Source organism: Pelophylax lessonae (genome assembly GCF_965119305.1).
Source record: "Pelophylax lessonae genome assembly, chromosome: 13".
NCBI classification, from domain to species: Eukaryota; Metazoa; Chordata; class Amphibia; order Anura; family Ranidae; genus Pelophylax; species Pelophylax lessonae.
In genome coordinates this window covers 72,518,103-72,535,949 of record NC_138780.1, presented here as the reverse complement: position 1 = coordinate 72,535,949, position 17,847 = coordinate 72,518,103, and the positions used below count along the sequence as shown (strand labels likewise).

At 49.1% G+C, this 17,847-nt stretch overlaps 1 protein-coding gene across 1 annotated transcript in view; it reads right to left on the bottom strand.

Moving 5' to 3' along the window:
- Positions 1-1,537: 1,537 nt before the first annotated feature.
- Positions 1,538-17,847, bottom strand: part of CCDC9B (coiled-coil domain containing 9B) — a 364,648-nt gene continuing 348,338 nt past the window's right edge. Inside the window, exon 12 of the mRNA XM_082275011.1 lies at positions 1,538-1,671. Within this exon, the coding sequence (XP_082131137.1) occupies positions 1,569-1,671 (103 nt within the window). The 3' untranslated portion in view covers positions 1,538-1,568. The remainder of the gene's footprint in view (positions 1,672-17,847) is intronic.

Sequence of the window (17,847 nt, the reverse complement as noted above, 5' to 3'; positions counted from 1 at the left end):
AAGTTGATTGGACATGATTTGAAAGGAACACACCTGTCTATATAGGGTCACACAGTTAACAGTGCATGTCAGAGCACAAACCAAGCCCTGAAATCCAAGGAATTGTCTGTAGACCATTGTATGGAGGCACAGATCTGGGGAAGGGTACAGCAACATTTCTGAAGCATTGAAGGTGCCAATGAGCACAGTGGCCTCCATCATCTTTAAATTGAATACGTTTGGAACCACCAGGACTCTTCCTAGAGCGGGCCGCCTGGCCAAACTGAGGGAATGGAGGAGAAGGGCCTTAGTAAGGGAGGTGACCAAGAACCCAATGGTCACTCTCACAGAGCTCCAGCATTTCTCTGTGGAGACAGTTGAACCTTCCAGAAGAGCAACCATCTCTGCAGCACTCCACCAATCAGGCCTGTATGGTAGAGTGGCCAGACGGAAGCCAGTTGTCAGTAAAATGCAAATGACAGCCCTGGAGTTTGCCAAAAGGCACCTGAATGACTCTCAGACCATGAGAAACAAAATTCTCTGGTCTGATGGAACAAAGATTGAACTCTTTGGCCTGAATTGCGAGCGTTATGTCTGGAGAAAACCATGCATCGCTCATAACCTGGCCAATACCATCCCTACAGTGAAGCATGGTGGTGGCAGCATCATACTGTAGGAATGTTTTTCAGTGGCAGAAACTGGGAAACTAGTCAGGATCGAGGAAAATATGAATGCAGCAATGCACAGAGACATCTTTGATGAAAACCTGCTCCAGAGCTCTCTGGACCACAGACTGGGGTGAAGGTTCATCTTCCAACTGGACAACGACCCTAAGCACACAGCCAAGATAACAAAGGAGTGGGTATGGGACAACTCTGTGAATGTCCTTCAGTGGCCCAGCCACAGAACATCTCTGGAGATATGAAAATGGTTCTGCACCCATGCTCTCCATCAAACTTGATGGAGCTTGAGAGGTCCTACAATTAAGAATGGGAGAAACTGCCCAAAAAAATAAGTGTGCCAAGCTTGTAGCACCATACTCAAAAAGACTTGAGGCTGTAATTGGCGCAAAAGGTGCTTCAACAAAGTATTGAGCAAAGACTGTGAATACTTATGTATGGTTATGTACATTATGATTTTTTTTTGGCTTTTTATTTTTAATAAATTTGCAAAGATTTCAAACAAACTTCTTTTACGTTGTCATTATGGAGTATTGTTTGTAAAATTTTGAGGAAAATAGTGAATTTAATCAATTTTGGAATAAGGCTGTAACATAACAAAATGTGGAAAAAGTGAAGTGCTGTGAATACCTTCCGGATTCACTGTACTTTTCTATGCATTGCAGCAAAACTGGTAACACACTAATATGCACACATTTTACCCTAAAAAACAAAAAAAAAACAAAAAAAACACAAACTTATAGTGAGTACTTCACCACTTCAAGAGAACGCGAAAATGAAGTCCACTTATATAATGAAAGATTTGGTTATGACACTGAATTGGAAAGAATGTTTTATTTTTATTATTCATGTCTTATTCTCTTTAGAATTTTTTTCCCATTTTAACTCGATGAGGAAGGTCTTAACTGCTCAGTTTCTAGATGGTTTCTTTAGGTATTTTATGTGACGCTCACCTCTTTTGCTACAGAATCCACTTTCAACTGTTTCGACATAGACAGGGTCATCTTTAAACCTGCAGCATCATGGAGAAGAACAGCAGAGACCATTCACTAAGCATTTGTAGGATTGAAGAAAGTTTGAATGCACATAAACTCTAATTCTTATAAGTCCTTCTCGGATTAAAATAACATTAACGTAGACACTGCACTGTATAAATCTCACTAAATGAAATTCAATGTGTAAGAGTTGGTTATAGCAAAACACTCTCTGACTTGATAAATTTAAATCTGACTGACTGCCATGAGTTAATATAGCTTACACATTGAAATGCTTTACTGCTAAGCCTGAATGTGATTAGAGTCCATTTTAGGACAAATACAGTGATATATATATATATTTATTACATACATACACAGTTTATTACATTTTTTTTTCTCTCCTCTACAAATCTCTAATTCATCTGATCTTAGGAAATGGCTCATTTGTTATATTCATTGCACCTGCACCCTTAGCAATGTACACAAGTCCCTCTGGGACTGGGAGAGGGTTTGTTGTTAGCTTGACAACACTGTGTGAACCATATTGGTAATTATTGGTACAGTAAAAAGAAGGAACTGCCACTGTACACGGAGCATATAATTACATTTTGCCCTACTAAATTGTTACAATGGGGTTGATTTACTAAAGGAAAATCCGCTGTGCACTGCAAGTGCATATGGAAGTGCAGTCACTGTAGATCTAAGGGGAAAATCAAAATGAGGGGAAGCTCTGCTGATTTCTATGATACCATTATGTGCAAGCGTTTTTTATTTCACTTGCATGTCCCCGAGAGATCTACAGCGACTGCAAGTCTCTGTAGATCTCTGTAGTGCACATTGGATTTTCCTTTAGTAAATAAACCCCTATGTGTGTGACTGCTGTGTAGCTTGAGGTTCCTAATGGAAATGACAAAAGATTACCCTTATTAAATTGGTTACAATGTTTTACAGATTTTAATACTGTATATACCTGGAAGCTGGAATCCTATATGTGTTAACCACTTTCCGACCGGCCATTGTAAAAAACTGGATGTTTGACTTACCGTAAAATCCTTTTCTCTTAAGCTAATTGACAGACGCAGGACTGATATCTTGATATCTGTAGGGTTATACTGCCCCCTACAGGAGTAGGACACTAGGCAGGAAAAAAGTTCTGGCCACACCCATGGGCAGTCCCAGGGGGTATATCCTCTCTCTCCCTGCTATAGGATGTCAGTTATGTAACAAAGCAGTGTCAGAGACTCATACCAACCCAACTCAAAATAGAGGGGCGGGTACTGGGTCTGTCAATGAGTTTAAGAGAAAAGGATTTTACGGTAAGTCAAAAATCCAGTTCTCTCTGTCGCTCATTGACAGACGCAGGACTGATATTTTTATATCCGTAGGGACGTCCCAAAGCAGTGCCATAAATGAGGGGTGGGATAACAGAAATAAAATCCAATCCAGAAGGCCAAAACAGAGCAAACCAGAAGAACAGAGGACTCATCGAAACAAGAAGATGAGACCCACCTGAAAAAAACAAAACCCCCGAGGTAGACCAAAGGTCCCCTCAAACAGCGGCCTGAAAAACCTTGCGGCCGAAAGAGGCATCCACCGATGCCAGCACATCAACCTTATAAAATTTTGTAAAGGTATGAACCGACGACCAGGTAGCCGCCTTGCAAACCTGAAGCACTGACGCCTGATGGCGGAAGGCCCAGGAAGCACTAAGAGCCCGAGTAGAGTGCGCCTTAACAGGGAACGGAGGAACCCGACCCTTTATAGAAAAAGCCTGCACCACCGTCTGTCTGATCCATCTGGAGATAGTCGTGGCAGATGCAGGCAACCCCTTTCTAGGGCCATCCGTGATCACAAAAAGTGAATCAGCCTTACGAAAAGAGTCAGTAGTAGCCAAGTACACCCTGATCGCCCGAACCACATCCAAGGAGTGTAACGCAAACTCCTGAAGATGACTGGGCTTAGGACACAGGGAAGGTAACACAAAATCCTCATTCAAGTGAAAGTCGGAAACGACCTTAGGAAGGAAGGATGGATTCGGACGAAGAACCACCTTATCCTTATGAACCACCAGATATGGGGAACGACAGGACAACGTAGCCAGTTCCGACACCCTGCGTGCAGAAGTGATAGCCACCAAAAAGGCAATCTTCTGGGATAAGGTAAGCCAGGGAATCTCCCTAATATTTTCAAAGGGAGGTTTCTGGAGAACCGACAACACCAAATTAAAATCCCAGGGCGGCAAGGGCGCGCGCACCGGAGGAGCCAGGTGCCGCACCCCCCGGATGAAAATTCCGCACCAAAGAATGAGTAGCCAGTGGCCTCTGGAAGAAGATTGCCAATGCTGAAACCTGGCCCTTGATAGTGCTCAAGGCCAGCTTCCGCTCAACCCCCCGTTGCAGGAAGGCCAATATCCGAGCCACCGAGTAATAACGTGGAGGAACCCCAAGGGACTCACACCACGCAATATAAGACTTCCATGTGCAATGATAGATCTTTCTGGAAGTCGCTTTCCTCGCTTTAATCAGAGTAGGAATACCTGAAACAGACAAACCCCTGTCCTTCAGCACCTGGCTCTCAACAGCCAAGCCGTCAAAGCCAGCGATCGTAAAGCAGGATGGAAGATCGGTCCCTGAGACAGCAGATCCTCCCTGAGAGGAAGTAGCCAAGGAGCGTCCGCGACCAGCCCGACCAAGTCGGCATACCATGCCCGACGAGCCCAGTCCGGAGCTACAAGGATGACTGGAATTCCCTCCGCCTCTATCCTGCGAAGAAATTTCGGCAGCAACTTGAGAGGAGGAAAGGCATACAGCAGCTGATACTGCCCCCACGGAGCAACCAGCGCCACGCCCAGAATGTGAACTGCAGAAAGCGCCGGAACAAACCGTTCCGCCCAACGAAGAATTTCGGCCACTTCCACGGCCGCCAGAACACTCTTGGGGCCCCCTTGGTGATTGACATAAGCCACGGCCGTGGCATTGTCCAACTGAATCCGAACCGGGCAGCCCTGAAGATGCTCAGTCCCGTGAACCAGACAAAACCTGATCGTTCTCATTTCCAACACATTTATCGGCAACCTGGATTCTTCCAGGGACCAGAGCCCCTGAGCAGATAGCCTGCCGAGAATCCCTCCCCACCTGGATAGACTGGCATCCGTGGTGACAATCGTCCAATAGATCGGAAGAGAGGACTTCTCCTGACTGAGCATCGGAGACCGAAGTCACCAAACCAGAGATTCCCTGGTCCGCTCGCTCATCCGGATCCAATTGTTCAAGGAATCGAGATACCGGTTCCATTTGAGAAGAATCTCCTTTTGGAGGGTCCGCGTATGAAACTGAGCCTGCGGCGACTCCGCACAGAGGAGGAGGTCGCCCAGGTAGCCCAGAATCAATATGCCCCGCTGCCGCAACAGCGCCAGAACTGGGGCCAAAACCTTTGTGAAAACCCGGGGAGCAGCGGCGAGACCAAAGGGTAACGCCCCAAATTGATAGTGGTCTTTTCCCACAGCAAAGCGCAGAAACCGCTGGTGTCCTGCGTAAATGGGAATGTGAAGATAGGCATCCTTGATGTCTATGGACACCACTGTGTGAATGGACTCCACTCCTTGTTGCATCAAGTCCTGCACTGCCCCCAACAGAGCCGGGGACAGTCGCATATTGGAAGGGAAGAACCGCGCCGGTGGAAGCGATCGAACCTCGATCTTGTATCCCGACTGTATGACCTTGTGAACCCATTTGTCTTGAATCCTGACCTGGGTGGGGGCGCACCTTCAGGCTGAAGCGGTCTTATCCTCAGGTCTGGAAGGACCGTATTTTTGTTTACCAGATCAGGGTCTCTTGAAACCCCCCGGGGGGGGCTTTGGAGGGCTTCGCCTTGTCGCCCGCCCCGGAGGAGCGAAAAAACTTCTTGTGAGCCGAAAAGGAAGGTCCCTGTCTGCGATGAGGTTCCTTACCCTTATTAGCCTGTGGTAGAAAGGTGCTCTTGCCCCCAGTGAGATCCTTGATAATCTCATCCAAGGTAGCACCAAACAGGCGATCCCCCTGAAAAGGGAGATCAGTCAAGGCTTTTTTGGAAGCCTGATGCGCCGACCAGCACTTCAACCATAGCATGCGCCGGAGGACCACCGCCGAGATCGACACACGCCCCAGCAATGGAGCAGCGTCCAGTGCGGCGTCACAAACAAACTGTAGTCCCTGCACCATCTGCTCCAGCAAATCCGTCATGGCAGGGGGAGACTTCTCCCCTCCAGGTCATGGCGTAACAGCTTGGCCCATTCCGTCAACGTCTGTGAAATCAGAGCAATGGTAAACACTGGCCTTAAGGCCGACCCTGCCAGGGAGAACATGGAACGGGACACAGATTCCGCCCTACGATCAACTGGATCCCGAAAGGACGGGGAATCCTCCAACGGGATAACAGTAGCCTTATTTAGTCTGGAAACCGGCGGATCAACCGAAGGTGGCACCGTCCATTTTTTAAGGAGGGACTCTTCAAACGGGTAGCGCCTAGCAATCCGTTTGGGCATCCCAGGGGGTCGTTTTGGACGGACCCTCTCCTTCTTAATGATATCGTCAAAGCATTTGGGAAAGGGAAACACCTTCGCCATCTTGGAGCCAAAGGCACTCCTGACCAGGCAAAAGACTATTAGACGTACATCTCAAGGATCAGAACATTCAGGGGTATGTGAGATGATTACAGCCACACACACCTACACAGGTTGAACTGGATGGACTATTGTCTTTATTCAACCTCACCTACTATGTAACTATGTATGAGCTGCATCCGCAGGTGCAACCTCCAGTTTTAGGGTCTCCCGGACAGACACAATCAGTGCGTCCACCAGTGCGTCCACCAGTGCCTTGTGTTGCGCTATGGCGGAGGCAGAAAGGTCATCCTCACTATCAGAGGAGACGGGGCACGAGACAGCAGCCCCAGAGGAGGAACCCGCAGCAGCAGCAACTGGCTCAGGATCAGAATCTGAGGCATCAGACAAGACAGGGGTAGGCGGGGGTCACTTTTTAGCTCCCCGTCCCTGACAGGCCACCTCCAACTGGGACACAAATGACTCCAGGACCGCCGAAAGCGCATCAATGGTGAGCGGAGAATCAGAGGGCCCTGAATCGAGGGGATCAGGTGGGGACACATGTGCAGCAGGGTCCATGGCAACACCAGGGGAACCCGTCAGCAAAAAATGACAAAATTTAAAAAAATAACTTTTTTTTTTGTAAAATGTCACCCATCGCTGCAGCGCCCCTCAATGGTCAGACAGCGTGCCTCGAGACCCCCGCAGAGAGAGAGACCCCCAAAAGCCTCACCACACAATGCACCAGAGTTCAAGAGGACTGCTCTCAGCGTTTGTCTGCATGACAAGGAAGCCCTGTGGAGCGATCTTCCCGGGTCTAGGGAGGGGCTCCGCCCCCTCACACGCCCTCAGTATCTCCCACAGCTGCCCAGCTCTGCAAACAAAACGAGCTGGGTGTACCAAGATGGCCGCCCCCATGAGCCACATGAGGGACTCCAAACAAATGGCGGCCCCACGCGCTGCGGTGGGAAGGGGGTCCGCCCATCCACTAACAGACGATCGATCGGCAGGGAGGAAGCCCCCCGCACAACAGCCGTCCGCACTTGGGACACCCCCACCCCCGCCCCCTTAGCGGCTTGCATGAACGGCGAGCCACCCCACACACAAACACCCCCCCTGTAGGGGGGAAGGGAGAGGGGAGAGGCACACCACAGGGGGAGGGTGCACAGGGGAACAGAGGGGAACCCAGATTAGTGTGGGTCCGACCGTCCCAGGGAGGGGCCTGGGTCCACCCCAGAGTCAGCCATGAGGAGCAGGGGGAAGCATTTACTCACCATACCGGAACAGAGCGGGCGCCACTCCAGACAAAACCCCTCACCGCCCAGTGTGGGGGGGGTGTCGGCGAGACGCTGCGACTCGGCAGTCGACCGGTCGTATGCGACTCGGCGGGACGTTTAACCCGTGGGCCAGTCCCGTCCAGCGGGACTATGTCGTGGCCGACCCAGCGCGGAGCTGGGTCTGCACGCGCTCGTAGGCCAGCTGGGGTGACTACTGGATCTCAGCATCCAGCCCGTTGCCCAGATCCAGCATAATTGCTTGAAGATCTCACAGGAACAACTGGAGAAAAAAGCAAACTAAAAAAAGATTTATCTAAAAAAGCTTGCCAGGACCAGAGATCCCAGCAAGGAACTTAGGTCCTTACTCCTGACCAGGCAGAAAAAAACTGACATCCTATAGCAGGGAGAGAGAGGATATACCCCCTGGGACTGCCCATGGGTGTGGCCAGAACATTTTTCCTGCCTAGTGTCCTACTCCTGTAGGGGGCAGTATAACCCTATGGATATCAAGATATCAGTCCTGCGTCTGTCAATGAGCAACAGAGAAATACGGCCGCAAAGTGGTTGTATAGTTCTGGGAGGGCGTTCCTGAACGTCCTCCCAGAATCGTGCTCCCGTGCGCCCCCTGGGGCACGCACACGGGAGTGTCTGTGCTCGCCGGGTCCCGGGGACACGACGCATCACGGATCGTGGTAAAGGGCCAATGAGAGCGGTCCTTTACCATGTGATCGCTCCGTCCAATGAACGTCACAACAAACCGGCGCATGTCCGGTTCATTTCTCTCCTCGGACGCTGTACACAGCAATCGGTACAGCGTGCGAGGAGAGGAGAGAAACTGCAGCTGCAGCCACCCTCTGCCTCAACTGTGCCCAATTAGTGCCCCATCAGTGCCTCATTCATGCCCTATCAGTGCCCCATCCATGCATCATCCGTGCCTCATCCATGCCCACCTATGCCACATCCATGCCCACCCATGCCACCTCAGTGCTCATCCATGCCTCATCCGTGCCTCATCTGTGCGACATCTGTGCCTGCCTATGCTGTCTCAGTGCTCATCCATGCCACATCCATGCTCATCCATCCCACATCTGTGCCCGCCCATGTCACCTCAGTGCTCATCCATGCTACATAGTTACATAGTTAGTAAGGTTGAAAAAAATGGATTTTTGTAAGATCTTACCGTAAAATCCTTTTCTCTTAGCTCATTGACAGACGTAGTCCTCGGTGATACAGCATCTTCGGGTTATGTTTGCCTCCACAGGAGCAGGACTAGACAGGAAATTAAAAAGCTCTGGCCACACCCTAGGGGCAGTCCCAGAGGGTATATCCTCTCTCTCTCTGCCTCAGCAAATCAGTTATGTGAAAAAGCAGTCTTTAGAGATTTTAACCCAACCCAACTAAAAAAACAGAGGGGCGGGGACTACGTCTGTCAATGAGCTAAGAGAAAAGGATTTTACGGTAAGATCTTACAAAAATCCATTTTTCTCTAGCGCTCATTGACAGACGTAGTCCTCGGTGATACAGCACCTTCGGGACGTCCCAGAGCAGTATCACAAATGAGGGGTGGGAAAATGAAAATCAAATCCCAATCTAGAAGGCCCAACCGGTGCCAACTAGAAGTTTACAATGCTCATCCTTAATGATGAGACTCAACAAAAAAGAGAAAAATTTTTTTTTTTTTTTTTTCAAACAGAAAAAACCCTCGAGGTAGACCACCGGTCTCCTCAAATTGCGGCCTGCAAAACCTTGCGGCCAAATGAGGCATCCGCCGATGCCGTCACATCAATTTTATAGAACTTTGTAAAGGTATGTACCGACGACCAGTTGGCCGCCTTACATACCTGGACCACTGACGCCTGATGGCGAAAGGCCCAGGAAGTACTGAGCGCTCGAGTGGAGTGCGCCCTAACAGGGAACGGAGGACTCTGACCCTTAATAGAATAAGCCTATACCACCGTTTGTCTAATCCATTTAGCAATGGTCGCGGCAGATGCAGGCAAACCCTTTCTGGGGCCATCCGTGATCACAAAAAGTGAATCCGTCTTACGGAATGATTCCGTAGCTTTCAGGTATACCCTGATTGCCCGAACCACATCTAAGGAATGCAACGCATGTTCCCGATGATGCTTGGGCTGAGGACACAAGGAAGGTAGTACAATATCTTCATTCAGATGAAAATCTGAAACCACCTTAGGAAGAAAAGATGGCTTAGGATGAAGTACTACCTTATCCCTATGAATCACTAGGTATGGGGACTGGCATGATAATGCAGCCAGTTCTGACACCCTGCGAGCAGAAGTAATAGCCACCAAGAAGGCCACCTTCTGGGATAAAGTAAGCAAGGGAATCTCCCTGATGTTTTCAAAGGGAGGTTTCTGTAGAACCGACAAAACCAAATTAAGATCCCAGGGCGGTAAGGGCGCGCGGACTGGTGGAGCCAGGTGCCGCACCCCCTGGATGAAATTCCGCACCAAGGACTTGGTAGCTAAAGGCTTCTGAAAGAAGATTGCTAATGCTGAAACTTGACCCTTGATGGTGCTCAAGGCTAGCTTCTGCTCAACCCCTTGTTGCAAAAAGGCCAATATTCGAGTCACCGAATAGGTACGTGGAGGAAATCCTAAAGATTCGCACCACGCAATATAAGTCTTCCATGTGTGATAATAGACCTTGCTGGAAGTCGCTTTCCTTGCTTTAATAAGGGTAGGAATGACTGAAGCTGATAAACCTCTGTCCTTCAGTACTTGGGTCTCAATGGCCAGGCCATTAAAACCAGCGACTGTAAAGCATGATGGTAAATTGGTCCTTGAGACCACAGACACTCCCTGAGACGAAGTTCCCACGGAACGTCTGCGACTAGCATGTCCAAGTCGGCCAGGCCGGCTTGAGGAGGCCAGCCTAGAATTTCTAGGACCACTGGCGCTGATAGAATCTGAACCAGGCGTCCCTAGAGGTATCTGGCCCCGACCATCCGAGAAAGTCTGGTCGTTTTCTGTTCCCACACATTTATCAGATACCTGATTGTTATCAGGAAGGGTGATCTTTTCTGGTTGAACCTCAGGGACCGAAGTCACCCGACTAGAGGCTACTTGGCCTATCTGGTCAACCAGATCCGATTCCTGTGAGGTATAGGGACTAATCTTAGGAAAAGGTAAAGGAAAAGATCTATTCAGGGAACGGTAACTACCGCTTCCTGTAGTACTTAAATGTTGGAAGGGAAGAATCGCACCGGTAGTAGTGGTTGATGCTCGATCTAATGTCCTGAATACCGGTGAAAACGTCCCCCCACCCTGAAACCGGGTGGGGGCGCACCTTCAGGCTGTGTACTCCTTTGCTTCGGGTTTGGCTGGGTTGGTCCTCTGCTTGTCCGACCAGCCCTTCTTGAACCCTCCTGGAGGAGTCTTGCCTTTCCCGCTTTATGGGCGGTAAAGAAAGGTCCTCGCTTGTTGCGAGGTCCCTTAGCTTTAGCAGCCTGTGGCAAAAAAGTGCTCTTGCCCCCAGTGGCATCCTTAATGATTTCATCTAGGTTGGCCCCAAATAGACGATTCCCCTGAAAAGGGAGATTTGTCAAGGTCTTTTTGGAACCTAGGTCAGCTGACCAGCATTTTAACCACAGCACACGTCTGAGGATGACCGATGACATAGATGCATGCCCTAATAAGGGAGTAGTGTCCAAGGCTGCGTCACAGATAAACTGTAGCCCTTGTATAATCTGTTCCATCAAATCAGATGTCTCCTGGGGAATATCTTTTCCCCTAAGGTCTTGGCGTACCATTCTCGCCCATTCCGTAAGTGTCTGGGAAACTAGACCAATAACAATTACTGGTCTAAATGCTGACCCTATCAGAGAGAAGATGGTGCGGGACTCTGCTTCCATCTTTCGATCCACCGGATCCTTAAAGGACGAAGTGTCCTCTACTGGGATAACCGTGGCCTTATTCAGCCTGGAAATAGGTGGATCCACCACTGGTGGTACCGTCCATTTCTTAATGATGGATTCCTCAAACGGATAGCGTCTAGCAATACGCTTGGAAATAGTAAAGGTACGTTTAGAATGCTCCCATTCTCCTTTAATCTGATTACCGAAACACTTGGGTACAGGAAAAACCTTCACCGTTTTGATGGGCTTATTAGTACCAAAAGGAATCTCTGTTTCAGTTGCCTCTGCCGGTAAAGCCTCAAGTTTTGAGGTTTCCTGCACTGCCACAACTAGTGCGTCCACCAATGCTTCTTCCTGAATTATAGCGGGAGAAGAAACATCCTCCTCACTGTCTGAGGGGGCTTTACCTGAGACAACAGCCCTTGCAGAGGAACCTGCAACTGCCGTGACCATCTCTGAATCTGAGTCAGAGGTGTCAGATAGTATAGGGGTAGGCGGGGGTCGCTTCCTTGACCCCCGTCCCTGACAGGCCGCCTCCACCCGAGCCACCATAGACTCCAAGATTGCTGTAAATGACTCTACACTCTGTGCACCGGCGGGTCCCGTGGCCCCCTCGAGGGAAACAGGTGGGGGAATATGTGTGGCAGGGTCCATGATAATTCCAGTCACTTCCTGGATAATATAATTCAAAAATAAAAAACTTTTTTTTTTTTTTTTTTTCTTTTCAGACCCCCAGCGCCACAAAAAGCCCCTTAGTGTTACCTGCTAGGGATCCCTATCGATCGAGAGAGAGAGAGATAGACCCCCAGGCTCACCACTTGATGCTCAGAGTCTAACTGCAACAGGTTACAGCGCTGTCTTGACAAACAGGAAGTCTTTTGGCTGGCTGCCCAGGAAGAAAGGAGGCGGCTCCGCCCCTCTGCACGCCTTCCGGCGCCTCCCCTAGCTCCACGAGGTGTTTGGATCACCTCAAACATGGCCGCCCCCATGCTGGAGACACGAGGCTACGCCAAAATGGCGGCTCGTGCGATCCAGCAAAAAAAAATGGCGGCGGCCTGTACTGAATAGCGGTGTGCTGCAGGGCACACAACACTCTCTCTGCATGGGGATTTGGCGTGGTTTGCGGTACCGGCCCTGGCGGACCGCATGGCCATTCGGGAGGCCTGCTAATAGCTGGAGATCTGATTAGGAAGGCAGTCTACATGTCCGTGGCTTCTGACTGGTAGGTAGCTTATTCTTATCACCGTAAGATTCCCAGAATGCCACTGATTACAATCTTTTTAACATGTATACAATTAGATTGTTAGCTCCCAAACCAAGCCTCCTGGCTTTTTGCACATAAAATCACACTCAAAGTAGGAGGATCTGTGTCATTTATAGGATAGAGAGGGACTCTATCTTACCATACAGAGAGGGGCCCGCGTTCACCACAAGACCCGTCAGGGGAAAAGGGGGAACATACTACTCACCATACCGGAACCAGACGGGCACCAACTCCTGACAGTACCCCTCTCCACCGGGGCGGGAGGGCTGTCGACCGATATGGACGCCGTGACTCATGGTCTTTGGCGTTTCAGCGAGACGTTTAACTCGCGGGGTCAGTCCTTTAATGGGACTTTGTCGCGGCCGACCCAGCGCGGAGCTATGGCCTGCACGCGCTCGTAGGCTGAACTGGGGTGACCACCGGATCTCAACATCCAGCCCGTCGCCCAGTTCAGCTTTCTTGCTTGAAGATCTCACAGGAACACTGGAGAAAAAAAGCTGTCTAAAAAATCTTTTAAGAAAAAAATCTTGCTAGGACCTAAGATCCCAGCAAGGTATCTAGGTCCTTACTCCTAACTAGACAGAAAATAACTGATTTGCTGAGGCAGAGAGAGAGAGGATATACCCTCTGGAACTGCCCCTAGGGTGTGGCCAGAGCTTTTTAATTTCCTGTCTAGTCCTGCTACCGTGGAGGCAAACATAACCCGAAGGTGCTGTATCACCGAGGACTACGTCTGTCAATGAGCGCTAGAGAAAAGACATCAGTCCATCCAGTTCAACCTATGCATCCAGTTCAACCTATGAATGCGTGTGTGTGTTTGCTTTTAATCGTACATTGTATACCCCTGTATGTTGTGGTCTTTAAGGTGTCCATCTACTAGTTTTTTGAAACTATCGATGCTCCCTGCTGATACGACTGCTTGTGGAAGAGAATTCCACATCCTTACTGCTCTTACAGTGAAGAACCCCTTACGCACTTTAAGGTTAAACCGCCTTTCCTCTAGTTTTAGTGAGTGGCCACGTGTCTTATTGTACCTCCTTTCTCTGAATAGTTTGTTCCTTATGCTCGGGTCACCAGTACAGTATTTGTACATTGATATCATATCCCCCCTCAATCGTCTTTTCTCCAGAGAGAAAAGGTTCAGTGCTTGTAGTCTTTCCTCATAGCTGATGTCCTCCATTCCCCTAATTATTTTTGTTGCCCTTCTCTGGACTTTCTCCAGTTCCAGCACATCCTTCCTGAGGACCGGTGCCCAGAACTGGACAGCATACTCCAGATGTGGCCGGACCAGAGTCTTGTAGAGTGGGAGAATAATCTCTTTATTTCTGGAGTGAATCCCCTTTTTTATACATCCCAGTATTCTGTTGGCTTTGCTTGCGGCGGCTTGGCATTGCATGCCACTGCCAAGCTTGTTGTCTACCAGTACCCCCAAGTCCTTTTCCATCCTAGACTCACCCAGAGGTTCCCCCCCTAGTGAGTAGCTTGCTTTCTGGTTTCTGGCACCCAGGTGCATTACTTTACATTTTTCAACATTAAACCTCATCTGCCATGTAGTTGCCCACCCCGTTATTTTGTTCAGGTCCGCTTGCAAGGTTTCCACATCCTGCATAGAAGATATTGGCATGCCTAATTTAGTATCATCTGCAAATACTGAGATTGTACTAGATATCCCCTCCTCTAGATCATTTATGAATAAATTAAACAGGATTGGTCCCAGGACAGAACCCTGGGGGACCCCACTTTCCACACCCGCCCAATCCGAGTACTCCCCATTAATCACCACCCTCTGTACTCTCCCCTGGAGCCAGTTCTCTATCCAGGTACTCACCTTATGGTCCATACCTACCTTCCTTAGTTTGTACAGTAATCGTTTGTGGGGAACGGTGTCAAAGGCCTTTGCAAAGTCCAGATACACCACATAAACAGGCTTACCTTTATCTAGGTGGCTGCTCACTTCATCGTAGAAGGTTAATAGATTGGTTTGGCAAGAACGATTTTTCATGAATCCATGCTGATTACTACTTATAATACCAGTTTCATTACTAAAGTCTTGTATGTGGTCCCGTAACATCCCCTCCAAAATTTTGCAGACTACTGATGTTAGGCTGACCGGCCTATAGTTACCCGGGATATATCTCGGCCCCTTCTTAAATATTGGTACCACGTTGGCTTTTTTCCAATCAGCTGGCACCATACCCGTCTGTAAACTATCCTTAAAGATCAAGAATAATGGTCTGGCAATCACCTGGCTGAGCTCATTTAGAACCCTCGGGTGCAAGCCATCCGGTCCCGGGGATTTATTTATGTTAAGTTTCTCTAGTTTAGCTCTAAGTCTATCTTCTGTTAACCATGGCGGCACTTTCTGAGGTGTATTATTGGCCTTACAAGCTGGGTTCGTGTAGCCCCCCGATTCTTTTGTGAAGACTGAAGAGAAGAAATTATTTAACACTTCCGCCTTTTCTCTGTCCTCAGTGGCCTTATTTCCCTTATCATCTTTTACGGGGCCAATGTGTTCTGGCCTCGCTTTCTTACTGTTTATATACCTAAAGAACTTCTTAGGGTTCTTTTTACTCTCCTCCGCTATATGTCTCTCGTGTTCTATTTTAGCTGCCCTGATTTCGTCTTTACATTTCTTATTACACTCTTTGTAATGCTTAAATGCTGCCAATGACCCCTCAGTCTTGTATTTTTTGAAGGCCTTTTCTTTAGCACTAATATACATTTTTATGTTGGAGTTTAGCCATCCAGGGTTTATTTTTGCTCTTTTAAATTTATTTCCCTTTGGAATGCACTGGCCAATCCCCCTGTTTAGTATGCTCTTGAAGCACTCCCATTTTTCCTCCGTGTTCTTTGTTTCCAGGGTTCTATCCCAATTGATATTTTCTAGCAGCGAGCGCAGCTTTGGGAAATTGGCTCTTTTGAAATTCAGTGTCCTTATATTACCCCTCAGCTTCCTATTACTGTAATTAATACTGAAACTTATTGACCTATGGTCACTGTTTCCTAAGTTGTCCCGTATTTCTATATCCGTGATCAGGTCTGTATCGTTGGTAATCAGTAGGTCAAGTACCGCATTGTTTCTTGTCGGTGCATTCACCATCTGACCCATAAAATTGTCCTGCAAAACATTTAGGAACTGCCTAGCCTTGGCTGAGTGCGCGGTTCCTTCTGCCCAGTCTATATCTGGATAATTAAAGTCCCCCGTTATAATGACATTTCCCATCCTTGCTGCCAATCCTATCTGTAAAAGGAGGGCCGCCTCACCCCCCTCCCTCTGGTTGGGGGGTCTATAGCATACGCCCAATATTAACTTCCCCGCCGTGCCATCCCTTTGAAGCTCTACCCATAGGGATTCTGCCTCATCCATAGCTCCATTATTAATATCATCCCTCATATTTACCTGTATGCTGTTCTTAATATACAGACATACCCCTCCCCCTTTTTTACCTTCTCTATCTCTGCGATAAAGGGAATACCCCTGAATGGTCGCCATCCAGTCATGGGAGCTGTCAAACCAAGTCTCAGTTATCCCCACAAAATCTAAGTCCTCCTCAAACATCAGCAGCTCCAGCTCTCCCATCTTGTTGGCCAGGCTTCTGGCATTGGTATATAAGCCTCGTAATTTTGATGTTTTTAGGCTGCTCTCTTGATTTTTCCCCGTACCCACCCTGGGTATAGGAGCTCCGAACACCCTACCGCTAATGCCCCCATTTCTGCCCTCTGAAACTTTCTTTCCACTGGCTAATTCTACATCTGTACCCTCCCCCCCATTCCCTAGTTTAAAAGCCCCTCTAACTTTTTGGCCATCCTCGCACCCAGTACGGCTGCACCCACCCCATTTAGGTGCAATCCGTCCCTACCAAAGAGCCGGTGACCGACTGAGAAGACGGCCCAGTTCTCCAGGAACCCGAAACCCTCCTTACTACACCAGCTCCTCAGCCACTCGTTAACTTCCCTAATCTCCCGCTGCCTCTCTGGTGTGGCTCGAGGTACAGGTAGTATTTCGGAAAATACTACCTTGGAGGTCCTAGTCCTCAACTTAGCGCCTAAGTCCCTGAAATCATTTAGGACTCTCCGTCTTCCTCTACCTATGTCATTGGTACCCACGTGTACCATGACAGCTGGGTCTTCCCCAGCCCCACCCAATAATCTGTCCATCCGATCCGCAATGTGCCGAACCCGAGCGCCCGGCAAACAACAGACTGTTCGGCGCACACGGTCTTTGTCACAGATTACACTATCTGCCCTTCTAATAATTGAGTCCCCTACCACCAGCACCTGTCTTTCCTTTCCCTTTCTCCCAGCCTCACTGGAGGAGTTCTTCCCCTGGCAGCTAGGGGCGTCGCTCTGCTCCAGCAATGCTGGTCCCTGACTGGTTTCCCCAACATCACACAACAATATTGGGGTGCTCCAGCCCAGGATCAGCCTCCTTGACTTGTTCCCTTCTACCCCTCCTAACTGTCACCCCTCTAAACTGCTCTGATGCCTGCACCTCCGATACTCCGCCCACCTCTGTGCAGACTCCTGCCTGCACCTGACTGGTACAATCCTGGCTCTCCTCCGGTATGGACATTCGTCTCAGTGTTGCCAGCTGCTTCCCTAGATTCAGGACCTGAGCTTCCAGGGAAGCAACGTGCTCACATTTTGCGCATTTGTATTCGCCCTCGATCACATGTCCGAGGAACGCATACATATTACAAGATGTACACCGAGTCGCATCTCCACACCCGCCGGGCATTGTACCTACTATCTAATCTAATGGGGATTCAGTAATTTAAGTCTATCCTATGTGGATATTTCCTAGCTTCCTAACGCTACCTTCTCACCCTCTGGTGTTCCGCTACACTCACTTGACACTCAGTTGCACAACACTCACAATCTCACAGCCCGGTCAGTCTCACGACACTCCCAGTCGCACCACCCGGTCAGTCGCACAACACTCCTGTCGCACACACTCACAGTCTCACAGCCCAATTTAGTTGCACAACACTCACAATCGCACAGCCGGTCAGTCGCACAACACTCTCAGTTGCCCAACACTCAGTTGCACAGCCCAGTCAGTCGCACCACACTCACAGTCGCAAGGACGCTCACAGTCGCAAGGACGCTCACAGTCGCAAGGACGCTCACCAGTCGCACGGACGCTCACCAGTCGCACGGACGCTCACCAGACGCAAGGACGCTCACCAGACGCAAGGACACTCACCAGACGCA